Source organism: Mustelus asterias, chromosome 19, assembly GCF_964213995.1.
Source record: "Mustelus asterias chromosome 19, sMusAst1.hap1.1, whole genome shotgun sequence".
Lineage (NCBI taxonomy): Eukaryota > Metazoa > Chordata > Chondrichthyes > Carcharhiniformes > Triakidae > Mustelus > Mustelus asterias.
In genome coordinates this window covers 39,455,892-39,478,641 of record NC_135819.1, presented here as the reverse complement: position 1 = coordinate 39,478,641, position 22,750 = coordinate 39,455,892, and the positions used below count along the sequence as shown (strand labels likewise).

At 42.0% G+C, this 22,750-nt stretch overlaps 1 protein-coding gene across 1 annotated transcript; it reads left to right on the top strand.

Annotated features, from left to right (window-relative positions):
* Window positions 1-3: 3 nt before the first annotated feature.
* LOC144507560 (troponin I, slow skeletal muscle-like) lies at window positions 4-20,244 on the top strand. Its single transcript, XM_078234703.1, has 6 exons — window positions 4-50; window positions 6,579-6,710; window positions 10,497-10,586; window positions 10,688-10,861; window positions 13,918-14,022; window positions 19,513-20,244. The coding sequence occupies exons 2-5, from the start codon at window positions 6,585-6,587 to the stop codon at window positions 14,017-14,019; spliced, it is 492 nt and encodes a 163-aa protein (XP_078090829.1). The 5' UTR covers window positions 4-50; window positions 6,579-6,584; the 3' UTR covers window positions 14,020-14,022; window positions 19,513-20,244.
* Window positions 20,245-22,750: the final 2,506 nt, after the last annotated feature.

Here is a 22,750-nt window from a genome sequence, read left to right as displayed (position 1 = left end):
GAAAGCCAAGAAAATGCAAAGTCACGATTGCACGGAAAATACAACTTAAGGTAAGAATTTGACACAGTTACTGCGATCCCGCGATAAATTCATTTTTAAGCCATTCTACTCAGCACAAAAACAGATAGCCCGCCCAAAAGAATACTTCTCACTCTCAATTGAATTCTTGACAAGACAGACATTGCATCAGTCATTTGGTATTTAAACTGCAGCAACACTCGATATTGTCTATAAAAATTCCAGAAGCTCTTAGTTCCGGTGTTACAACATGAGGTAACTCCAATGTTGGTGTACATGAATTAGCACTGCATTATTTAATCTCGCTGAAATGCAGTCACTTTGCAGGCAATGGATGAAAGCCAGGTTAGATTATTGCTCCATTAATAGATGAAAATCACAGTTACAGAGCTTAGAGAGTCTGTTTACACACAGTGAACCCATCTGCATGAATATCCTATTATACTCTCGGTGCTTAACAACCTATGTCCAAACATGATGCAGAAGACTAAAGCACACCAACAGCTTCAAAGAGGTTGACAGAACATGACAATTCATGTAGCTGTGAAATTGGGATCAATAGCATTGGTTGTCAGGGCGTTCGCTATGTGTGCTATTTAGGGATCAAAATGACACGCACACACACTTTTGGGGTGAGTCACGCCAGAAGCCCTGTGGGTGAGAGCGATGACTTGTGCAGTGAACGATTACAAGATTGCAACAGGCCAATCTTGACATCAGTTTACAAAGCTGACCCAATGTCACACTGCCATTTTTGAGCTCAATTCTGGAGTCAACACCCTCTCTTGACCTCACACAGCTGAACATACATTTAACAGCAGGATGGGTTCACCCTACCAGTGCTATTTAAAGGGACGACTGACAGATTACTTGTTATTTTGGATTGCTTCAATTCCACAGGTGTTGGCACTTTGCACAATTGTTCAAAGATGCAACTGTCCACAGGGAATGGTGCAAAAAGTGGGAAAATACTTTTTGCTGACTTCAAGTATTCTGCAAAGACCAGTTGCTCTTAAAAATGGATGCATGCATTTCCCATTGCAATACAGCATACTTAAAGAATAACAGAGGTCATACAGGGCAGGACAAATTATTGGAAGAGGGAGGAGATGAGGGAGAGATTAGCTCACAGCAGACCATATTTGCCCAGAAAGCACCTCTCCAATTGGAACTTCAGTATAGAACAGTGTATCAGATGTCTTCACTTCACTGAACTCTGCCACTTGCTGCTGCAACTTCAGAACAAGAATAAGGACTGCACTGTCAGTAGCAATGGAGAAGACAGTGGCCATGAACTTTTACATGCAGGCTCCTTTGTAACCATAAAAACATAGAATCCCAATGCAGAAAGGGGCCATTCAGCCCATCAAGCCTACACCCATCATCAAACGCTCCCCCCTCACCCCACTAACCTACACGTCTTTGGACAAAAAGGGGCAATTTAGCATGGCCAATCCACCTAACCTGAACACCTTTGGACTATGGAAAAAAACACCCAGAGGAAACCCGTGCAGACATGGTGGAGAATGTGCAAACTCCTCACGGACAGTCACCCAAGGCTGGAATCGAACCCGGGTCCCTGGCGTTGTGAGGCAGTGGTGCTAACCACAATGCTACCATGCTGCCCCCATCTTATTATTTATCAGCTATTGCTTGGAAAGTACAAGTGTTGGTGGGAAAAGAAGGTAGACAAATCACTAATGGTTATGCCACAGGTTAGCAAGGCCAAAAAAGAAGCAAACAAAGCACTAGATTTTATTTCAAGAGGGACAGAATTGAAAGGTAGAGCAGACTATTGTACTGTACGGCTTAGGTTGATGATAGAAAAGGCAAACAGGCAATCCAGAGTTAAAATAATGAACTGAGGAGAGCCGACTTCAATGGGGCAAGAACGGAGCTGGGCCAATTAGAACGGGAATGAAAGGTTGGCAGGAGAAATAATAGCTGAACAATGGGCCACCTTCAAAACAGAAATAGTCAAGACACAGTCCAGGTATATTCCCTTCAACCGGAAAGGCAATTAAGTCCAGAGCTCCCTGTATGAAAAGTAGAAATTAAGATGAGGAAGAAAAACATGTGCTTATGAAGATACAGTTGAGAACCAAGAGGATTTCAAAAGGTTCAGAGGGGAGGTGAAAAAGCCCATTAGAGAAGCAAAGGGGGATTGCGAGAAAAGACTGGCAGCCAACATAAAAAGAAATCCTACAGGCATATAAATGGTAAAAGGTTGGTAAAAGGAGGGTAGAGCTGATTCGGGACCTAACACGGCATTTACACATGGAGCTACAGGGCATGGTTGAGGTATTAAATGAATATTTTGCATTCGTCTTTACCAAGGAGCTAGATGCTACACAGGCCGTAGTGACAGATGAGGAAATTCTGTCCGTGGAAGCATTCAAAATTGATAAGCAGGAAGTGTTATACAGACTGCCTGTACTTATAGTTGACAAGGCACTGGGACTGGACAAGATTCATCCAAAGACATTGGAGGGAGTGAGAATGGAAATTGCTGGGGCACTGTCCATAATCGTCCAATCTCTCTGGAAGGGACAGTAGCAATGTGGATACACAATTGGCTGAATAATACAAAGCAGAGAGTGAGTAATGATCATTGGATACTTCCCAGGCTCACTTTCCTGATATAGGTTAATGGTCTAAATCTTGGTGTGCCAGGGACACTTTCAAAGTTTATGGACAATGCAAAATTTGGAGGTACTATAAACTGTGAGGGGACAGTGTAGAACTTCAAAAGGATATAGCCAAGCTGCTGGAGTGGGCAGATGATTGGCAGATGAAGTTCAATGTGGAAAAATGTGAGATGATGTACTTAGGTAGGAAGAACATGGAGACCAATATAAAATAAGGGATAAAATTCTAAAAGGGGTGTGAGAGCAGAGGGACCTGGGTGTATATGTGCAGAGATCATGAAAGATGACAGCACAGGTGAACAGAACAGTTAATAAAGCAAAATGGGCTTTAATAATAGAGACACATGCTGGAATTCTACTGCCTCGCCTGCCTGAGGCTCATAAGATCCTGCCTGAGGCCAACGGAGAATGCCATTCTGTGAGCCTCGCTTGCCCCGATTCTGGGGCAGGCATGCCAGTAAAATTCCAGCAATAGAGTACAAGAGCAAGGAGTTTATGCCAAACTTATACAAGATACTAGTTAGACATCAGCTGAAATAGTTCTGGGCACCACACCATAGCAAGACTGTGACCATATTGTAGAGGGTGCAGAAGAGGTTTACAAGAATGGTTCCAGGGATGAGAAACTTCAGTTATGAGGATAGATTGGAGAGGTTGGGACTGTTCTCCTTGTAGCGAAGAAGGCTGAGTGGAGATTTGACAGAGTTGTTCAGAATTATGAAGAGGCTGGACAGAGTAGATAGGGAGAAACTGTTCCCGCTCGTAAAAGGGTCAAGAACGAGAGGGCACAGATTGAAAGTGATTTGCAAAAGAAGCAAATGTGATCTGAGAACTAAACATTTTCACACAGCGAGTGGTTGGGGTGTGGAATGATCTGTGGTGGAGGTAGGTTCAATTGAGGCATTCAAGAGGGCATTAGATTATAACTTGAATAGAAACAATATGCGGGGTTGTGGAGGAAAGGCAGTGGAATGCAACTAAGTTATGTTGCTTACTTGGAGAGCTGTTGCAGACATGAAGGGCCGAATAGCCTCCTCCTGCATTGTAAAAATTCGGTGATTCTGTGAAGTTATGTTAAAACATTTTAGCACACCATCTGGACAAGGAGACAGTGGAATGAGTTTGGTTTGTAGTATATCTCAGAGTTGAATTGAGGAGCCTGGAAAGTGACTTGTATGCATTCGATGACACCCTGAACCACGCTTATCCTGAAATCCTCACCAGGTCATTGCTCTTTCTTAGTTTGCTGCTCTCTGTAAGGAAAATTGAAATATATTTAGCTGTCTTGGAATAGACAGATGCAGTGTTCTTCCCTACAAAGCACTGGATGGTAAACTGGGATGTTACAAATATCATCAGCTCTGACCTGTAAGGTGCCTGACACATAGAATGTATACCACCACAGTCACCTTTGCAGTCACTGGCAGTGCTATCCTCGTGGTGCTCTTGAAGTGGTAGATTTCAGTGAGGACATAGGTAGTGACATGCAGACAACTGTTCCATGCTCATGTTCAGATTGGAGAATTGCTTCCTGAACATCCTGGGTTGATATGACCTCCAGCTGAGAATTCTTCTCTCCCTCCATCTCCTCCCCCTTCCAGCAATCTGTCCTGCTCTGTGTGGACTTTCCCAACTATAAATAACTTCTGTAACCATTAAACACTTTAAAAAATACAGCAACCACCAATGGAAATCAATCATCAGCTAACATGAACGTAGTTGATGGTTCCTTTAATTAGCTGCTAGGAGTCTTTTCAACTATGAAAGGTTATGAAAGTGCGTTAGCTGAAGCTCTGAGATCCAAAATAGCAACACAGGCAGAACGTCAGCACTAGACGTTGACGGACATCATAATCTGCCAACATGGCATGCTCCCTGTGCGTGCACTGGCCAAAATGGTGTTTGGCATGAGTTCCATGAGAAATGGACACATGTGCCACAAATGCCATTGTGAAGCTAAAACTGCACTCATAGAGTTGATTAATCATGCTCTAAAGAACATCTACCAATTCACAAAGACACTCTATCCCCTTCAAGGTCAATTCAGAAAAACACTGTACCTCATCCAATTTATCAGAAACATCAGTCTTCAACATTCCCAGTTTTACTTTTCCTCCAATTTGTCTAAATGTGGTTGTCTTCCTCCACTCTCCCTCATTCAATCTGATACTCTCTTCCCTACTGTGGTATGTTAGTTGACACTTTTTGTCTTGGATTGGTTAATGCAGAGAGCAATTTACCTTTCAACTGCCACTCAGTTGATGTTGCTACACACTATCCTTTCCCAATGTATCCCTCATTCTCTCTGTCTTAGTTTAATGATAGTTAAACCCCAAGGAACGTCTTGCCATCTGCCTGTTTACAACTTTTTTAATGTTGGACACTTGAGGTGCCCAACTAAAATAGGCACCTTACTTCGTGATATCTGACTATTACAACGGATCAGCAGTCTTTTACCTGCTGTCCATCTGGAAGTGAAAATCCTCACTAAAAATTCTTCCTTTTCCTTCTCAAAGCGCTGCTTCTAGCTTCATTCTCACTTCTCTTCAATTTCATCCTATTCCCCTTTACTCCATGGTCATCCATTTACCTCCCCCTTCTGTCTTTATTACCCCCTTCCTTTCGCCCTTCATTTTTCTTATCACACTCTCTTTCATTGATACCCATTCTCCCACCATATCTATTGATCAGGCCAACATTATTCCAGCCAATCTTCTTCATCCATTGCCGCTCTTTCTCCTTCCAATTCACCTGCCAGTCCCATCCATTTTCAATTTGTCATGTATTCTGCCCCATCTCCCCTAATGATCATTCATTCATTTTCCTCTTGCCACACATTCTGCACTTCCCATGCCATACTTTCCAGTCCCTCTCCTCACCATGGTTGAAATTTTCCGATCCTTCCCACCAGCAAGATCTTCCAGTCCCACCAACGGCAAACCCCCGGTGTGAACCCCAGTGGCAGAGGGTGCGGGGTACACAAAGCCCCGTAGACACTGGCAGGATCAGACAATCCCACTGACGGCCAATGGCGGGCTGCCTCCACCGCTGGAAAATGTGCCATGGAAGGGCTGGAAAATCCCATTCCTTATATTTCCCTTGCTTCTCCCCTTGTCTACCTCTGCTTACTTCTCAGCTCCCATCCTTCTGGTGTCTGTGGCCCTCTCATAATCCAATAGTGAATGCATCAGGTAACATGGCCCCAGTGATATCAACTGGGATGCAACCTCTGAAAATTTAGGGGAGAATCTCCCATTCACACAAACAATGGGCGGCAAGGTTGCACAGTGGTTAGCACTGCTGCATCACAGCGCCAGGAACCCAGGTTCGGCTTGGGTAACTGTCTGTGTGGAGTCTGCACAATCTCCTCATGTCTGCATGGGTTTCCTCCCACAGTCCGAAAGACGGGCTGGTTAGGTGCATTGGCCATGCTAAATTCTCCCTCAGTGTACAAAAACAGGCACCGGAGTGTGGTGACTAGGGGATTTGAACAGTAACTTCATTGCAATATTAATGTACTTGTGGCACTAATAAATAAACTTAAACAATAGTTTCTAATACACAAACTCTCTCCATTTATCATGACAATTGTATGGCAGCACATATAATCTGAAAGTAATTGGATTTGCCCCCATATAATTGACTGAGTTGGTGGTTGTAATTTATCAGTGTTATATAGTGAAATTTATAATGGACTTTGCAAACAATTATTAATGGTTCTCAAAGTAGTTTTAATAGTTGACCTGCCACTTACTGCTTGCTGGTAAATCAGACACACATTTCCAATCTTTTTAAGTAATCAACTATCCTAAGGACAAACCCCTTCTGTCTACAATCAGTATTAAGAATGAGAATGAGCCCTGGAATTTCAGAAGTTTTTTTTCAACATGTTCAATTGTATTTTATGTGTAGAGTTTGATGCTTGCAAAAGCAAGCAAGCAACTGGAAAAAGAAAAGGACGAGAGAGATACTGAGAAAAATCGCTTGCTTACTGAGAGTGTGCCACAATTTAACACGTCAAGTCTTTCAGTTCAAGAACTCCAGGTAAATTGTGGATTACGGTAATGAATACAAACTTGTCAAAACATTGAATGCTATGGGAATCTTCAGGAGTCAGTAGGTTACTCTGTAATCATCCAAACTTAAATGGCTTGAAGCTAGTGTGGGACATTGAACTTGAGTACAGTAAATTTAAATTTACTGTACATTTTCTACCAAAACTGCCCACCTTAGCACCTGCCCAATTTTCTGCTGCCATTACCATTAGACATTGAAACTAGCTGCTTGGGAAAATTGGAAAAATAATCAAGGCAATGAGGCACAGTCAACATGGTTTTGTGAAAGTGAAATCATGTTTAACCAATTACTTTTTGAAGTAACTTATGCTGTGGATAACAGGAACCGGTGGACGTATTGCACTTAAGGTTGAGGATGAGGTGCCACATGAAAGGCTATTGAGAGAAATAGAAGCTCATGGTGTAGGAAGTAATATGTTGGCATGGATAGAAAATTGGCTAGCCAACATGAAACAGAGAGTTGACATAAATGGGCCTTTTCTGGTTAGCAAGGTGCAACCTGCTGTGTGCTACAGAGATCAGTACAAGGCCTCAACAGTTTATATAAATGACTTGGATGAAAGGACTGAAGTTATGGTTGTTAAATTTGCTGGTGACACATAGGTAGGAAAGTAAGATGTGAAAAGGACGCAAAGTGGCTACAAGGAAATATGGATAGGTTGAGTGAGTGGGAAAAGTCTTGGCAAATGAAATATAATGTGAGAAAATGCTTATTTTGGCAAGAAAAATGTTTAAAAAGCATATTATCAAAACGTTGAGAGACTGCTGAGCTCTGAGATGCAGAGAAATCTAAGTGTCCCGGTGCATGATGTGTAAAAGCCTAGAATGCAGATACAGCAACTAATTAGGAGAGCTTATAGAATGTTATCATTTACTGGGTAAAGAATTGAATACAGAAGTAGTGAGGTTATGATTCAATTGTACAGGGCATTGGTGAGACCATATCTGGAGTATTGTGTACAATATTGGTCTCCCTATTTTAAGGAAGGATATAAAAGCATTGGAAGTAAGTCAGAGAAGGTTTACAAGACTAATAGTTGAAATGGGCAGGTTGCTTTTATGAGGAAAGTTTAGACAGGCTAGGCTTGTACCACTGAAGTTGAAAAGAGTAAGAGGCAACTTGATTGAAACATAAGATCCTACAGGATCTTGACTACCTGCCATTCTGCTATTTGCTCCCCCTTGCAATATGATTTCCTTTCACACAAGGTGATTGTAAGTCACAGTCATGATTATGTGCATTCTTGAAAAGTGCGAATGGCTCCTCTTATTTTGCCAGACCGAATGGGGTTGTCAGGCTTTAACATGATTGCACTGGGGTCATCCCATTGGCATTGAACATCTTGGCTGCTTCCTGCCGCTGTTGCAGTCCTGTTTTCCTTGTGGGATGACTTTGTAGAGCTCCACCCTCCCTCTGCTGAGGGAGAAGCACTTCATGAGAAGCACTTCCATTGAAACTCATACTCCCTGCAGATGACCTAACCAACAGCTGACACTTTCAGAGCTAGTCCAAATCCGGGTTTTTGAGATATAGACCTTTGAGTTACAGATCTTTGTTACATATCGATCGGGTCCTACCACAAAGAGAAAAGTAATAAGGGCTGCCACACTAGTGCGTTGTAATGAAACACAAGGTAGGTTTATTAAGACGGTGTTGCTAGTTCCAGGTGTAAGATGGAAAAGCCACAAAGGCCCATGAATCTCCCTCCTTATGTCACTACAGATCATGTGACATTATACCAGGAGAGATGTAACCACTTTGAATCCATACCAACCTTCATTGATGCAGCAGCCTGCACGTCTAACATTAAATATATAATTCGTAGAATCAGTGTCATTAATAATGGGCTATATCCAAAATATTTTAAGCCATCTTTGACTTTGATATGTTGATTAGCATACAGTATATTTCCAACACCATCAAGTTTGATATAATGAATTTTAAATGGTCTGATCCAATGATTACAGCATTGTTTTTGGATGTGGTTCATCAAATAATCAGAATTAGCTTTGAATTTCATGCATGACCGGGATCTCTTCCTGATATGAGAGTGTAATTTGCAAGAAATTCTGCTTTTTAAAATCAGAAATAGATACCAAATGCTTCAGTTGGAATACTGTAGTAGAAACCATACAATTATACTACCTAGCCCTGGTTCTTCAGCTGTTGAAAGATCAATTATAATTGTGAGGAATGTGGGCCATGATATGTACAAGGGAACGGTGCTCCGAGTTCTTTGTTTTCCATTTATAGAAATAACTTGGACCTGATCAAAAGAGGAGTTAAATTGAAATTTGATAATAACGCCAAATTAAGAGCTTTGGGAAACCATACAGGAGATTGTAAGAGAACTTTGACGAGCTAATGCGTTTGACAACTTAACAGAACAGTCTGTTCAATGCAGAAAGGTTTAAGTCATGCACTTTGAGGAAAAGGAATAATAAAGAAATAATTGCCTAAATGGTAAGTTTTTAAACACAGTACAAAACTCTAATTCTAAAGAAGCAAAAGTCTTTAAAAGTGGGACAGCAGGAAGAATAAAGCCTCAGGAGGCAAGCGGTGCTTTGGGTTTTATGTGCGGGGCATTGAAGTTGAAGTAAGGAAGATGAATTTTTGGAAGTCACAAATTATCGCACAGTTGGAGTGAAATGTAGAGCTTTGGCAATGTGCCGGATTTCGGATATTGTTGGATTTGGAGTCGGACGGTTCAGGCCAGGGCAGTTTGTACCAAAATCACCTTGGGTGGGGTCACAGGTAGCTTGGAACGTCAGATAGAACAGTGCACAAAGTGGTGAAGATGGTAACCAGTCTAGAGCCGTGCCACAATGCAGCGCCTAAACCGAATTATCCAGGTAAGTGTTAAAAAATATTTTACTGAACATTGATGCATGGAACAATATAAAACTGTGCTGACTTTGGACACCACTGATTTTCGGGTAGACGGATTTGAGGTTAACCACTTGTATGGAAGTAATTTAAATAATATACTCTACAAATTATACCGCACTCTTCACTATAGAGTGGTAAAATGAAGGTTGGTGGTTACAGTTCTCTGAATGCTGAGTTCCTGATATCAGTGAGGGTAAGCAAAAAGGGCAGTGAGGATGGAGTCCTTTGCCATCAATATAGAGAAAGGGTAAAATGAATAAGACAGCCGACTTACGCCATTCATCCAACTGTGGCCTTATTGGAGCCTTGAGGATAGGTTTACTGAGTAATGATTTATGTTGGGGATAATTTTCACCCTCATCACCTGATCGTAGACTCCTACAGTGCAGAAGGAGGCTATTCGGCCCTTCGAGTCTGCACTGACCACAATCTCACCCAGGCCCTATCCTCATAACCCTATGCATTTACCTTAGCTAGTCCCCCTGACACTAAGGGGCAATTTAGCATGGCCATTCAACCTAACCCACACATCTTTGGACTGTGGGAGGAAACCGGAACACCAGGAGGAAACCCACACAGACACGGGGAGAATGTGCAGACTCCACACAGACAGTGACCCAAGCTGGGAATCGAACCCGGGTCCCTGGCGCTGTGAGGTAGCTAACCACTGTGCCTCTGTGCCGCCCCATGTTGTTATATGGCAGAGCAGATTACCCATTCTTTATGTAACCCACCAACTTTCATTCTGTCTGGCAGCAAAGGTAAAAATGACTCCCATGAAGGGAATGCAAAGTGGTAGCCAAAAAAAACGATTTAGAATCTGTCCTCCGGCCATCCTGATCATGTTATTTTGGAATGTTCCAGAATATCTGCAAACAATTCCACCAGAAGATTGATAGCGTTGACGCAGAGCGCTACGACGTTGAAATGAAAGTGTCCAAGAATGCCAAAGAGGTGAATCATTTAGATCTCTATTCACTGAAGAAACCTGAAGCAGTAAACTCTTGAGGGTCAAATTGCAGAGTCTGAATAACAATATATTCTACTCTATTCAGATCGAAGGCTTAAATCAGAAGGTCATGGACCTCAAAGGCAAATTCAAACGTCCCAACCTACGTCGGGTCAGAGTATCTGCCGATGCAATGCTGGGCGCTCTCGCGGAAACCACTTGTAAAACGTCCATGGATTTGAGATCAAACCTAAAGTCAGTAAGGAAGGAAGAGGAAAAGGTATGAAGTTGCTAAAAACTCACTTACATTCATTATCAATAGTGTTGGTGTCTTATTTTTCATTGCAAATATTTTACTTCAGATTTTTGGACATTCAGCTTCACTTCATACTCAAGAGTAAGTTGTTATCTCCATTTATAGCTACAGCTTTAGGAAAACATTGCTCTGGTTACATTGTCTCATGTTTTTTGATGGAACTCCTGTACCCTATGGTCTGTTTTATATCACGAGGGGAGACGATGGCCGAGTGGTATTATCGCTAGACTATTAATCCAGAAACTCAGCTAATGTTCCGGGGACCCGGGTTCAAATCCCACCACAGCCGATGGTGAAATTTGAATTCAATAAAAAATATTTGGAATTAAGAACCTACTGATGACCATGAAACCATTATCAATTTTCAGAAAAAACCTTCTTGTTCACTAATGTCCTTTAGGGAAGGAAATCTACTGTTCTTACCTAGCATAGCCTACATGTGACTACAGAGCCACAGCAATGTGGTTGACTCTCAACTGCCCTCTGAACAAGGGCAACTTGGGATGAACAATAAATGCTGGCCAGCTAGCGACGCCCATGTCCCATTAATTAATTTAAAAAAAAATTATTTCCAGGTCAACATTGTGGAAAAAGTGTCGCACAGGAACTATCTGCTCTGAAAGACAGAAAGAAAGCATAGGAGCATCCAGTGCTGATAGATTCTGTATCCCCCCTTCAATATTTATTTTCTTCTCCTTTGCATTTCCTCTCTCTGTGCTTTTTTCTCCAAGTCATTTCTTGTTCCATCTAATTTTGTCATCCATTTCACGATTTCAGTTGTTTCCATTCTTTGTGTTTTCTCTATTATCCCTTTTCCTCCATGTGGAATTTGGGAGGGCTTGTCTACTCTGAGGGCTTGGCCTCAGAAGTATTTGACTAGAGGACAGTGAGTGGAGTGTGAGTGTCTCAGGACAGTCAGCTGGGGGCTCTACAGTATGAGGTAATCTGGTCAGTTCACAGACAGAAAGCAGACAAGTCCATGGTGCCAGATGGGTTTTGAGTCCTCTGATCTCAGACAAGCGTCTAAACTAAGTGGCAGCAGCCTGGACTGGCTTTGTGAAGCTTAGGGGGAGAAAGCTTGCTTCTCCTGCCTCACAAGGATAAAGTCAAACTTAACCGCTTGCTTCCCTTTGGCCCAGACACCAGCTGGGAGGTAGTGACGCAAGCAAGGCATACATTCCAACAAGTTCTTTCTTAAAATTGTAATGGGAGTCCTGTTGATGACTTGGGGTTCCTATTTAAATATATCAATCCGCTGTGCCCCCTCTTCTACTGTGTGCACCCCAGCAAAATAGCTGATCAGGGTGTTGCTGGGAATGGAGTAGAAGTTGTTTCCTATTATTTTCATCGTGTTACCACTGGTTTCCTTTGGAAAGGAGGCCTCAAAATTCAGCCCTACATCTCTTCAATTTATGGCTTTATCTCAATTTCTTTCTGTTATATCACTTTCTGTTTTGGCTCTCTTGACCACTCAAAATGAGAACACCAGCAGTTATGCAAACATTGTCACAGGTCTTGTTGTGGACTTGCATTTACTGCTGCCTGTACAGTGGTTATTAAGTTTCAATTGAATTTAACCTTACTGTCAATAGAAAACACACAAGCGGAAACTTTCATTTCAGGCCTCCCACTACTGAGTCCCTTAATAGCTGACTAGATACAGAGGGAGAAATAGAGATCGAGGATAAGTGTAGACCAAACAAATGCAAAATATTGTGGATGCTGGAAATCTGAAATAAAAACGGAAAATGTTGGATGAACTCAGCAGTTCTAGCAGTTCTGTAGAAGGGTCATTTAGATTCGAAATGTTGGGCGCGATTTTCCAGCCCCATCCGCCCTGAAACCGGAAAATCCCTCCCCCCCCCCCCACCCCCGAGGTCAACGGATGTTTCCATGGTCCGTCTCTCACCCGCTCCAATTCCCGTGGTGGGTGGGATGGTAAAATTCGGCCATTAACTCTGTTTCTCTCCACAGATGTTGCCAGACCTGCTGAGTTTATCCAGCGTTTTCTGTTTGTATTTATTTTAAATGTAGACCAAAGTTTGTTACAATTGCATAAGATCCCTCCAGAATATGCCAGTCTAGTTGTCACCCACTGCCATTTACATCTGGCATTCTCATAGTTCTTTCACCGGAATTGTGTTTTGCAACCCAACATTTTAAAGGTATCACACTTCAATCAATTAGCCTATGTATCTTTAATTGATACAATTACAGTTCTAGGATATTTATTTGATCATACATTTTATATTATTCATTTTTCATTAATGTTACTTCATGGAATGGCATTTCCATGTATCGTGTATATGAGGAAACATAGGAATTAGGAGCAGGAGTGGGCAAATTCACCCCTTCGAGCCTGCACTGCCATTCAATCAGATCATGGCTGATCTCTCCCTGGTCTCAAATCTACCTCCCCACCTGTTCCCCATATCAATTTAACCCATTTTTAAATCAAAAATATATATATCTCCTTTTTGAAACCATTTAATGATTCAGACTTCATCGCGCTATGGGGCAGCGAGTTCCACAAATTCACCACCCTCTGCAATAAATAGTTCCTCCTCAACTCAGTTTTAAATCTTCCACCTCTCAACCAATGCCTGTGACCTCTTGTTCTAGATTGCCCCATAAGAGGAAACATTTGATCTATGTTTACTTTATCAATTTTATATACCTGGATCAGATCTCCTCTCATCCTTCTAAAAAAAATCTTAAGAATTTAATAATCATTATTTACACTGATTTTCACAGTAACTTCATTGCAGTGTTAATGTAAGCCTACTTGTGACACTAATAAATAAACTTTAACTTATCAATTCTAAGGTGGACCTCTACAGCGGAACCAAAAATTGAGCCCAAGGAAGTGACTTATACTTCAGATTTTGAAACAAATGTGTATATGACAACCAGAAAATTAAACATATACATTGACAACCTATACATAAAGAAACCATAATAGGGTCATGCTTCATTTTATGATGAAGTTTGATTTAATATATATTCCATTCTATTCAAAGGAACACAAAGCTGAAGTCCATGACTGGCGTAAGAATGTGGAAGCAATGTCTGGTATGGAAGGAAGAAAGAAGATATTTGATACTGGTGCTGCTCCTCAGTAACAGGTATGCATCGAGGAAGCAGCCAAGAAAATTCTTTTCAGTCTCCACACAATAAAAAAAATCCTTCAGGTGCAATTAAAGCAGAAACTGTTGAAAACATACAGCAAGTATTTGAAGGGCGACGGCCAGTTAATGTTTTAAGGTGTCACATCCTGACCTTGGGGAGCTCAATTTGACAAGGAACAGGCCAAGCTGGAGAGGCAGGATTGGTGGGACAGTGAAGGCTGAAGGTTAGTGAGGGATCACCTAGACAGTTGCTATTGGTAACTATTGGTATTGTCAATGACATCTCCAAACAACCAGAAACTTGCACATCCTTTTCTATCTCCTTAATCCTAAAGGGTTCATGAACACCCATTCTTACCCGAGACATGTCTGCATGGGTTTCCTCCGGGTGCTCCGGTTTCCTCCCACACTCCAAAGATGTGTGGATTAGGTGGATTGCCCATGCTAAATTGACCCTTAGTGTTAGGGGGATTAGCAGGATAAATACATGGGGTTACTGGGACCGGGTTTGGGTGGGATTATTGTCGGTAGGCTTGATGGGCTGAATGGCTTCTTCTGCATTGTAGGGATTCTATGATTCTATGACCAGAACAGTTACAGCAACAGGGGAAAATAATTGTAAGGGCAGTCCCAAACAGCTGAATGAAGGGGGAGAAATGGTGGAGAAGGGTAGCATTGTCAACTGTATCAAAGTCTGCAGAGAGGTTCAAAATGACTATAGTGATTGTCACATAAGTGTCATTTGTGACTTTGATAAGGGCTGTTTTAGTCTCTTTTGGGGGAGTGGGTTGCAGAAACCCGATTGGCGAGACTCAACCATAGAATTGCGGGAAAGATGGATAGGGATGTAGGGAGTGGCAACATGCTCAAGGAGTTTGGAGAGGATACAAGATAAATGATAACATAAGAACATAAGAACAAGGAGCAGGAGTAGGCAATTCAGCCTTTTGAGCTGCTCCATCATTTAATACAACCATGGTTGATCTCATCTTAGCCTCAACTCCACTTTCCATCATAGCCCTTCAACCCATGAATTATTAAGAATCTGTCTATCTCCTCCTTAAATTTTATTCAATGTCCAGTCATCCACTGCACTCTCGGGTAATGAATTCCACATATTCATGACCCTTTGAGAGACGTAGGCCGCAATTCTCCCATCGTGTCCCGCAACTTTTCTGGCGGGTCGGGATGGGAGACGCACATCTCCGGCCTTGAACAGGGATTTGCGCATGCGCTGGGAATGCATGCGCATCTCCCCGAGAGGGTGAACAGTCGCCAGTCAGACCACACTGGAAACCGGAGAGAAGTCAGGTAAGTTATTTAAATCTTTTCGACATGTATTTTAAATATGTATATGTGTTAATTATCGGGACCTTTCAGATCCCGATTGAATCTCCCACCCCGCCAGGAGTACTTCATTCCGGCGGGGTTTACACTAGTTCCATGTTCGGGGAACTAGCGGGAGACCCCACCAGAATGAAGGGAGGGGGCAATAGGAGCCCCCCAGGGGGTCAGGCGGCGGGGGGCTGGTGCCCCCTGGGCATGTTCACCCTGTAAGAGTTTTAACAACACCAGGTTAACAACAGGTTTATTTGGTAGTAAATGCCCAAGGGGCAAAATGCCCAAGGGGCAAAATGACCAGGCCCACGGGGCACCTTGGCACTGCCCATCGGGCATCAGGCAGTGCCAAGAGGGTAGGATCTATTGTGGGCACGGCCTAGGGGGCGATTGAGGGGGTGGGGAGTCCTGCTGCCACTCTGTATGGGGATACCCGGTCTGGGATAGAGTGAGGGCAGCGATTGGGGCGGGCTGGGGGGGGGGTTTGCCGGGGTGAGATAGGATTGCCACTGCTGGAGGGGGTGGGCTGGACATTGGGGCGCTCCAAGGGGGGTGGGGAGGGGGGGGGGTCAGGGCATTGCTGTGGGGGCCGCGATCGGGCTGGCCAGCAAACGGGAGGTTGACAGTTTGGGACCACTGTGCATGCACAGAGTTCCAGAACTGTCAAACTCTGGCGTGAATAGGCCCCACCCCCCCTGGGTTTTTAATGATATTCATGACTGGGACCTCTGCAGTGCGCAGAGTGCGGAGATTCAGGTGAGAAGCTGAACTGACAGAACAGTCGGGATTTAGAACAGTTTTCCCTCCAATTCAGCACTTTTGGGAGAATCGCCCCCATAATTTCTCCTGATCTGTTTCAAATCTGTTACCCCTCATCCTAAAACTATGACCTCTTGTTCTATATTTCTCATAAGAAGAAGCATCCGCTCTACATCTAATTTGTCAATGCCTTTTATTATCTTAGAAACCTATATCCTATATCTCATAAAGGATATGAGTTTGGAGATAGGACAGTAACTCGCAAGTGGGGTAAATGATGTGTTCTATGAGGAATGGGGTAAATTTCCATTGCTTTAGTGCCACTCACATAGTTCAGAATGTCCCAAAATGACTCAAACCGTGAAGTATTTTTGAAATGTAGTCACAGTGGTAACATCTATGTAAATACTCTGAGCTCAGTTGCCAAAGATGTGCAGCAACAGGTGCGGCTTTGAAGTCAGCTACCTTCAATTGTGTTGACATCATGGAACTTTTTCTTCATTGTGAGCGCTGATGAAGATTACGGCAGCTGCGCTGGAATCTGTAACAGTCACCCATCTGAGAAGCAGCCAGTGATCAGATGGCAACTCTCCAACCATGGAACCACACTGTCTCGGTGGCAGTGGGTGACATTTAAGAAGATTTTCTCCACCGGTTCCAGCACTGACCCCTAAGGCACACCACTAGTCACCTGCTGCCATCCTGAGAAAGACCCCTTTATCCCCACTCTCTGCCTTCTGCCAGTTAACCAATCCTTTATCCAGGCCAGGATCTTACCCTTCACACCATGGGCACTTAACTTATTTAACAGTCTCCTATGCGGGCACCTTGTCAAAGACCTTCTGGAAATCTAAATAAATCATGTCCACTGGTTCTCCTTTATCTAACTTCTTTGTTACCTCCTCAAAGAACTCTAACAGATTTGTCAGACATGATCTCCCCTTGACGAAGCCATGCTGACTTAGTCCTACTTTATCATGCACTTCCAAGTACTCTGCAATCTCATTTTTAATAATGGACTCTAAAATCTTGCCAATGACCGAAGTCACTACCCAAGAATGACCTCCTCCCGCCTAGGGGGTTATACTGACCTGTGCACCTTTAGCGGGTTCTGCTCACCAGGTACATGTCATGGGGGAACTTGTGATTCATGTCGGCGTGCCCTCACGCCATCATATATGGACAATTTAGTGGTGGGGGGGAAAACAGACTAACGGACTATTAGGCATAAAGACCTAATAATGATATTCTAATAAATTCAAATAGGGATCCTGAAGTTTAACATCGGGATTTCTATTATGCCATTGGCAGAGGGTGGGAGCAATCGCAAAGGGAAATCTCTTTGGCATAAAAAATATTTTGAGTCTCCTGTGGGATTTCACATCCCCATTACTGACACCAGTCCCAGAAAATACCCTCCCTCGAAACCTCCCGAAATACCACATCACATTTGTCGTTCTTTGGCTTGACTGACCATGCAAGCTTGAAACATCTGCTTGAATGAGTGCACGTGAAATAAGTCCACATTCTCTTTTTGTTAACCTCATTTGATTCAATCACTAGCGTTTATTACCCATATCTAAACAATTGGGTACAGTTAAGAGTCAATGACATTATTGTAGGTCTAGGGTCACACATAGTCTGATTTGGTAAGGATGGCAGACTTCTTTCCCCAAAGGACATCAGTGAACTAGATTTTTATGACATAGCAATGGCTCCAAGGTCATTATTGCTAATACTAGTTTTTTATTTCAGATTTATTTAATTAACTCAATTTAAACATCCTTAGCTCCCAGGGTCAGATCTGAACGTTTGTGTCTTATTAGTTCAGTAACATAACCACTGTATAACAGACCACCAAGGGTCTTAGCACAAATGACTTATGTTCACTTTTGAGTTCTTTGCAATCTTAGAATCACAGAATTCAGGAGGCCTTTTATCCCCTTGCCCTGTGCTTGTTCTTATTGGATAAGTTCCACTCCCTCTGCGGTGTCCCCATAACACTGTAATTGTTTCTTAATAAAGGGGAAGAGTTAATCCAAATACTGTCCTCAGGCCTAATGCCTGAAATAATTTGAAGTGACCTGACAATTCTGAATATTGTATTTGCACTTGTTCCATCGTTACAGCATGGTACATTGCTTTCATGGGGCATAACATACACACGGTAAAATATGATAGGTGCGTACATTGTAGAGTAAATTGACATGGCTCTAGACGGTTGGTTGTGTTAAGTGATAATTATACGGGTTTTTGCTGTTTTCCTGCAGTACCATTGTCTTGGTTACAGTAATGCAACTCATGATTTTCTTTGGTTGGGTTACTTCACATTGAGTGTCTATGCTGATGGGTTAGGCTGTCGGTAGCTGTAGGCCACAAGCAGTAATCAGATTCCGAATTAGTGAGTACATCATTTTTTCAGGCTGAGGTACTTTTCACAGTATTTCCAATCAATATAACCAGGTAGAGGGTGGCTGGCAAGGCTGATCTGCTATGGCCTACTTGGGGTGCACCAAATGGACTATATTTAGCGTTAGAGTTAAAGAGTTTGTCTGTGTTTAGGCCCAGGCAATCACAATGTCAATGACAAGGGGTTCTTCGCTGGACCTGTCTTTTAATTCTTTTAATTTTGAACAGCACATCAATATAAATATCATTGTGTAACATTATTTCCTCCCCACTGACCAAATTGGAATGTCTAAGTCCCAGCACAACATTGAAAAGGATGTGGTAGGTGGGAGGCATAATTCTGCACATTTTCAGGAAGTTACCCTAAAATCTCATCCCAATAGAAGAAGATGCTTCTTTCACATTTTTGTTTAATAACTTGGCTATTTTCACAGGTATAATTTCAGTTATTGAAACACCAGTATGTTCCAATACAGTCACATTAAATTTGTATATCGGTACATGCAAATTTGAGAAAAAATGATACTATAAGACCATAGGCCATAAGACGTAAGAGCAGAATTAGGCCATTTCAGGTTTCACTGCCTGGGAGCAATCTAGGGAGAGCAGGTAGCAGGGTATTGCATTGATTAATTTTGGCTCTCTGTTATTCATAATTCAGCTAATGTAGAAATACTAACAGACCTATTCAAAAGCAATAGTTAAAATGCAGCATTCTACAGATAGCTAAATCCCACTAAGCATTGTCATTTTCAGAAACAAATGGTGAAGTGAATTGCACTGTACTGGCAAACACTCAACAAATAACGCACAGCCTTTTGATCAGGCTGTACACGAAACTAAAAATATCTTTATGCACTCACAGTAACACTATCTATATATGGGTCACAGCTGTAAAAAGAGCAACTATTTCTTGAACTTGCAACGGCATCAACTTTTGCTGGCAAACAGTAATTGGTTTCTTAATACTTATTCCACCAGATCTGCTGACGCGAGTTTGGAAATCACTCAGCTATCATTCACAATTTACCCCAATCAATCTCACAAAAAGGTAACCTTTTTAATTAAAGATCACTTTGGAAAGTGGACGTTATGTGGCTCCATAAAAGGAAAGTTTATCTGAAAGACGGTATTCCAACTGAGAGGTGGAACTTCTTTACAAGGCTGAATGGTATGTTCAGTAAGAACGGTTGTTGGATGAGTCTTCTGTACACGGATTTACGAAAATGATGATGAAGACGGAAAACAGATGGTATTAACTCCCTCAGCACAGAGAACTTTTCAACTTTCAATATAAGTACACATTTTTCTTTCATAGAAATGAACTCATGTAGCATTGCGAATTAAAGAATTGTACAGAACCAAAGAATTCTACTTAATTCACAGCTTTAAAAAAATGATAAAATCCTGGTAATGTTTTGAAATTTATTGATAGAGAGCGGCTCAGGTCATGAAAGACATTAATTGCTACAGGGTAAACAATTGCTCTGGTTTCGTGGAAAAGTTCAAATGCTTGTAAAATATTTTAAATGCCCAGAGTTTGCATTCAATTTACAATCTATATATTGGTAATATTTTAGTATAATGATTCAGAAATCAGCAGTAAAAGATAAATGTTGTTAGATTGTCATGATCTCAACAGTGGCCACTGTCTCGTATTTATTTTTGAAATATATAAAATTGCTCAGTTCCAATAAAGGTGTAAATATATAATGGATATCATTTTGACTTTTTTTTAAAAAGAGAATGGAATTAAAAGAATGATATAGGTATACATTGAATTGACTCATTGCACATTTTGTCATGGTATTTGATAAGGGCATTAGATGAGCCGATGAAGATTATTTTGTAGGCAAGAACTTTCTTTGTATCATAGCAATTAGTAGTCAAGTTACAATTTAAAGTTAAAGTGCCACAAGCAGGCTTACATTAACACTACAGTGGGGTTACTGTGAAAATCCCCTAGTCGCCATCTGTTTTGGTGCACTAAGGGAGCATCTGTTTTGGTACACTATGGGAGAATTTTAGCCAATGCACCTAACCAGCACGTCTTTTGGACTGTGGGAAGAAACCAGGGCACCCAGACGAAACCCACTCAGACATAAGGAGAATGTGCAGACTCCGCACAGTGATCCCAGCCCAGAATCAAACCATTGTGCTGCCCCTAGTTCTAATGGAGGGGGCACCAGGAAAGCTGTCACATCCAAGTGGCAGAGCACGAAGAAAAAGGGACATGTCCTCTCTCTGTCTGACCCCAAAAATCTATCTACAAAACAACATAAAATGTCAGAGAAACTCAGATCAAGCAAGCTGATTGAGGATGCTGAACAAGGATCTACAGCTCATCACTGAGGCCTATTTGAATTTCTGCCAGCTGCTGAACACAGCTAGGTCATGCAGGAGGGTGGGAGGCACAAGTCGGGTAGAGGGGTAACCAGGAAAAGGGGATAACTAGGAAGTGAAATGTGAGGGGAGGTTGAATCAGAGAAGAGGGCATTTTGGAGAGGCAATGACTGGGAGGGAGAGGGAGAGGGGTTGACCATGAGTGGAAAGCAATCTTTGGGAGAGGGAGGGAAGGAGGCTCAGCTAGCTATTCAATAAGGGAGCGATAAGCATAATTGGAAGGGGAGCTGAGGCAGTGATTGTGGGGTGAGAGGGCCAGTGTGCTAGGGCCAGTGTCCAAGAGTCATATCAGACTAACTCCACAGTTGCTGCCAGACCTGCTGAATTTTCAAGCATTTGTTTCTATTTTTTTCAAAGAGGGTTTTCCTGGATGCAACAAATCTGGTGGCTAATTTCAGGGCAAACCAATTTACTGAACAAGACATAAGAAAGGTGTTAGGTCTTTTATTTGCATGTGCACAAGGCTCGAAGCCTGTTTCAGGTGAGGACAGTACTTCTGATACCAATACGGTGGGTGGCACACTTCTGGTGCAGATTATGCTTGTATATGCTACTTGCTATATTGAATGTTTTAGTGTCTGTTTTACACATGCAAAAAGTGAGGAAAACCATCAGATTTCCAGGTCATTTCATATCTTGAGTACTATGTCTAGTCCAGGTCAGGGAGATGCCTTTTATTGGAAGCAAAGCTGGAACGAGAAATAAGTCTTGATCTTGGTACTAAAACTGTGAGTTTCAAGGATGGGCTAAAGAGATTCAACTTTCCAGTCCTGAAAGAAGGGGAAGTGGTCTTATTGAAGTGCTTAAGCTACTAAGTGGCATGGAAAGGTAAATTTGGGAAATTATTTTAATTTGTTTGAACTGGACAGACGCTAAAGGTTCGAACTAGTAAAATGCAAATTTGCCATCAGGAATTTTTCCTTCACAAATATGTTTCTTGGCTTTTGGTTTTAATGTGTACTGCTGCACATTGGATATTTGGTCAGTTTTTTAAAAACGTATCTTTAACTTGTGGCCTTCGGCAGTCCCTTTGAGGACTGTTGATTTGAGAGAATAGATTTCCAGATAGAGTCATAGAGGCAAAAACCTTGGAATCACTTAAGAACAATTGAATACTGCAGTGGTTGGATTTTAGGGTTATTCTGAATGCATGAACTATGGTGGGTTGAGCTCATCTGTAATTATCGATAATCATATTAAAAGTCTATATGATATTGTCACATTGCCTCATCAAATCAAATCACAGAACCAGGAGACCAGCGATCACTCTCCTTTTATGCGAGAGTTGTATCAAGCTCAGATTCGATTCCATTTGGAATACTGAATCCAGTCCTACACATTGCGGCTTTGGTGGGAGTGCAGTGTATCAAAGAATAAGGGGAAATCTAACTGAGGTATTTTAGATGACTAACAGTTGAAAGGGAGAAATGGTTTCTTCTGGCAAAGGAGTCTAAAACAAGGGGACACGATCAGGAGCGATATCAGGAAGTACAACTTCACACAAAGAGTAGTGGAAAAATGGAATTCTCTTTTCCAAAAGACAGTTGAGGCTAAATGAATTGAAAATCTTAAAACTGAGATACAAGAACCAAGACGAGTAAATAGAGTCAAAATAAAAATCAATTATGATCGACATTCTAACTTCTTTTTGGAATGCATGGGTGATTTAAGTGCGCGGCACATGGATGGACACCTGCAGTAGTTTAATGGTGTCTTCACACAAACACACCAATCAGATTATATTATATATATATCACACGCAAGTTATAGGAGAGCTCAACAAATGCACCTCATGCACCGTGGCACAGTGGTTAGC

Bases quoted from the DNA above. Each gene is read 5' to 3' on its own strand.
- LOC144507560 (XM_078234703.1), top strand. From the start codon at position 6,585: ATGCTTGCAAAAGCAAGCAAGCAACTGGAAAAAGAAAAGGACGAGAGA. The intron at 6,711-10,496 runs GTAAATTGTGGA...GGAATGTTCCAG, and splicing joins TTTCAGTTCAAGAACTCCAG to AATATCTGCAAACAATTCCA. The intron at 10,862-13,917 runs GTATGAAGTTGC...TTCTATTCAAAG, and splicing joins TAAGGAAGGAAGAGGAAAAG to GAACACAAAGCTGAAGTCCA.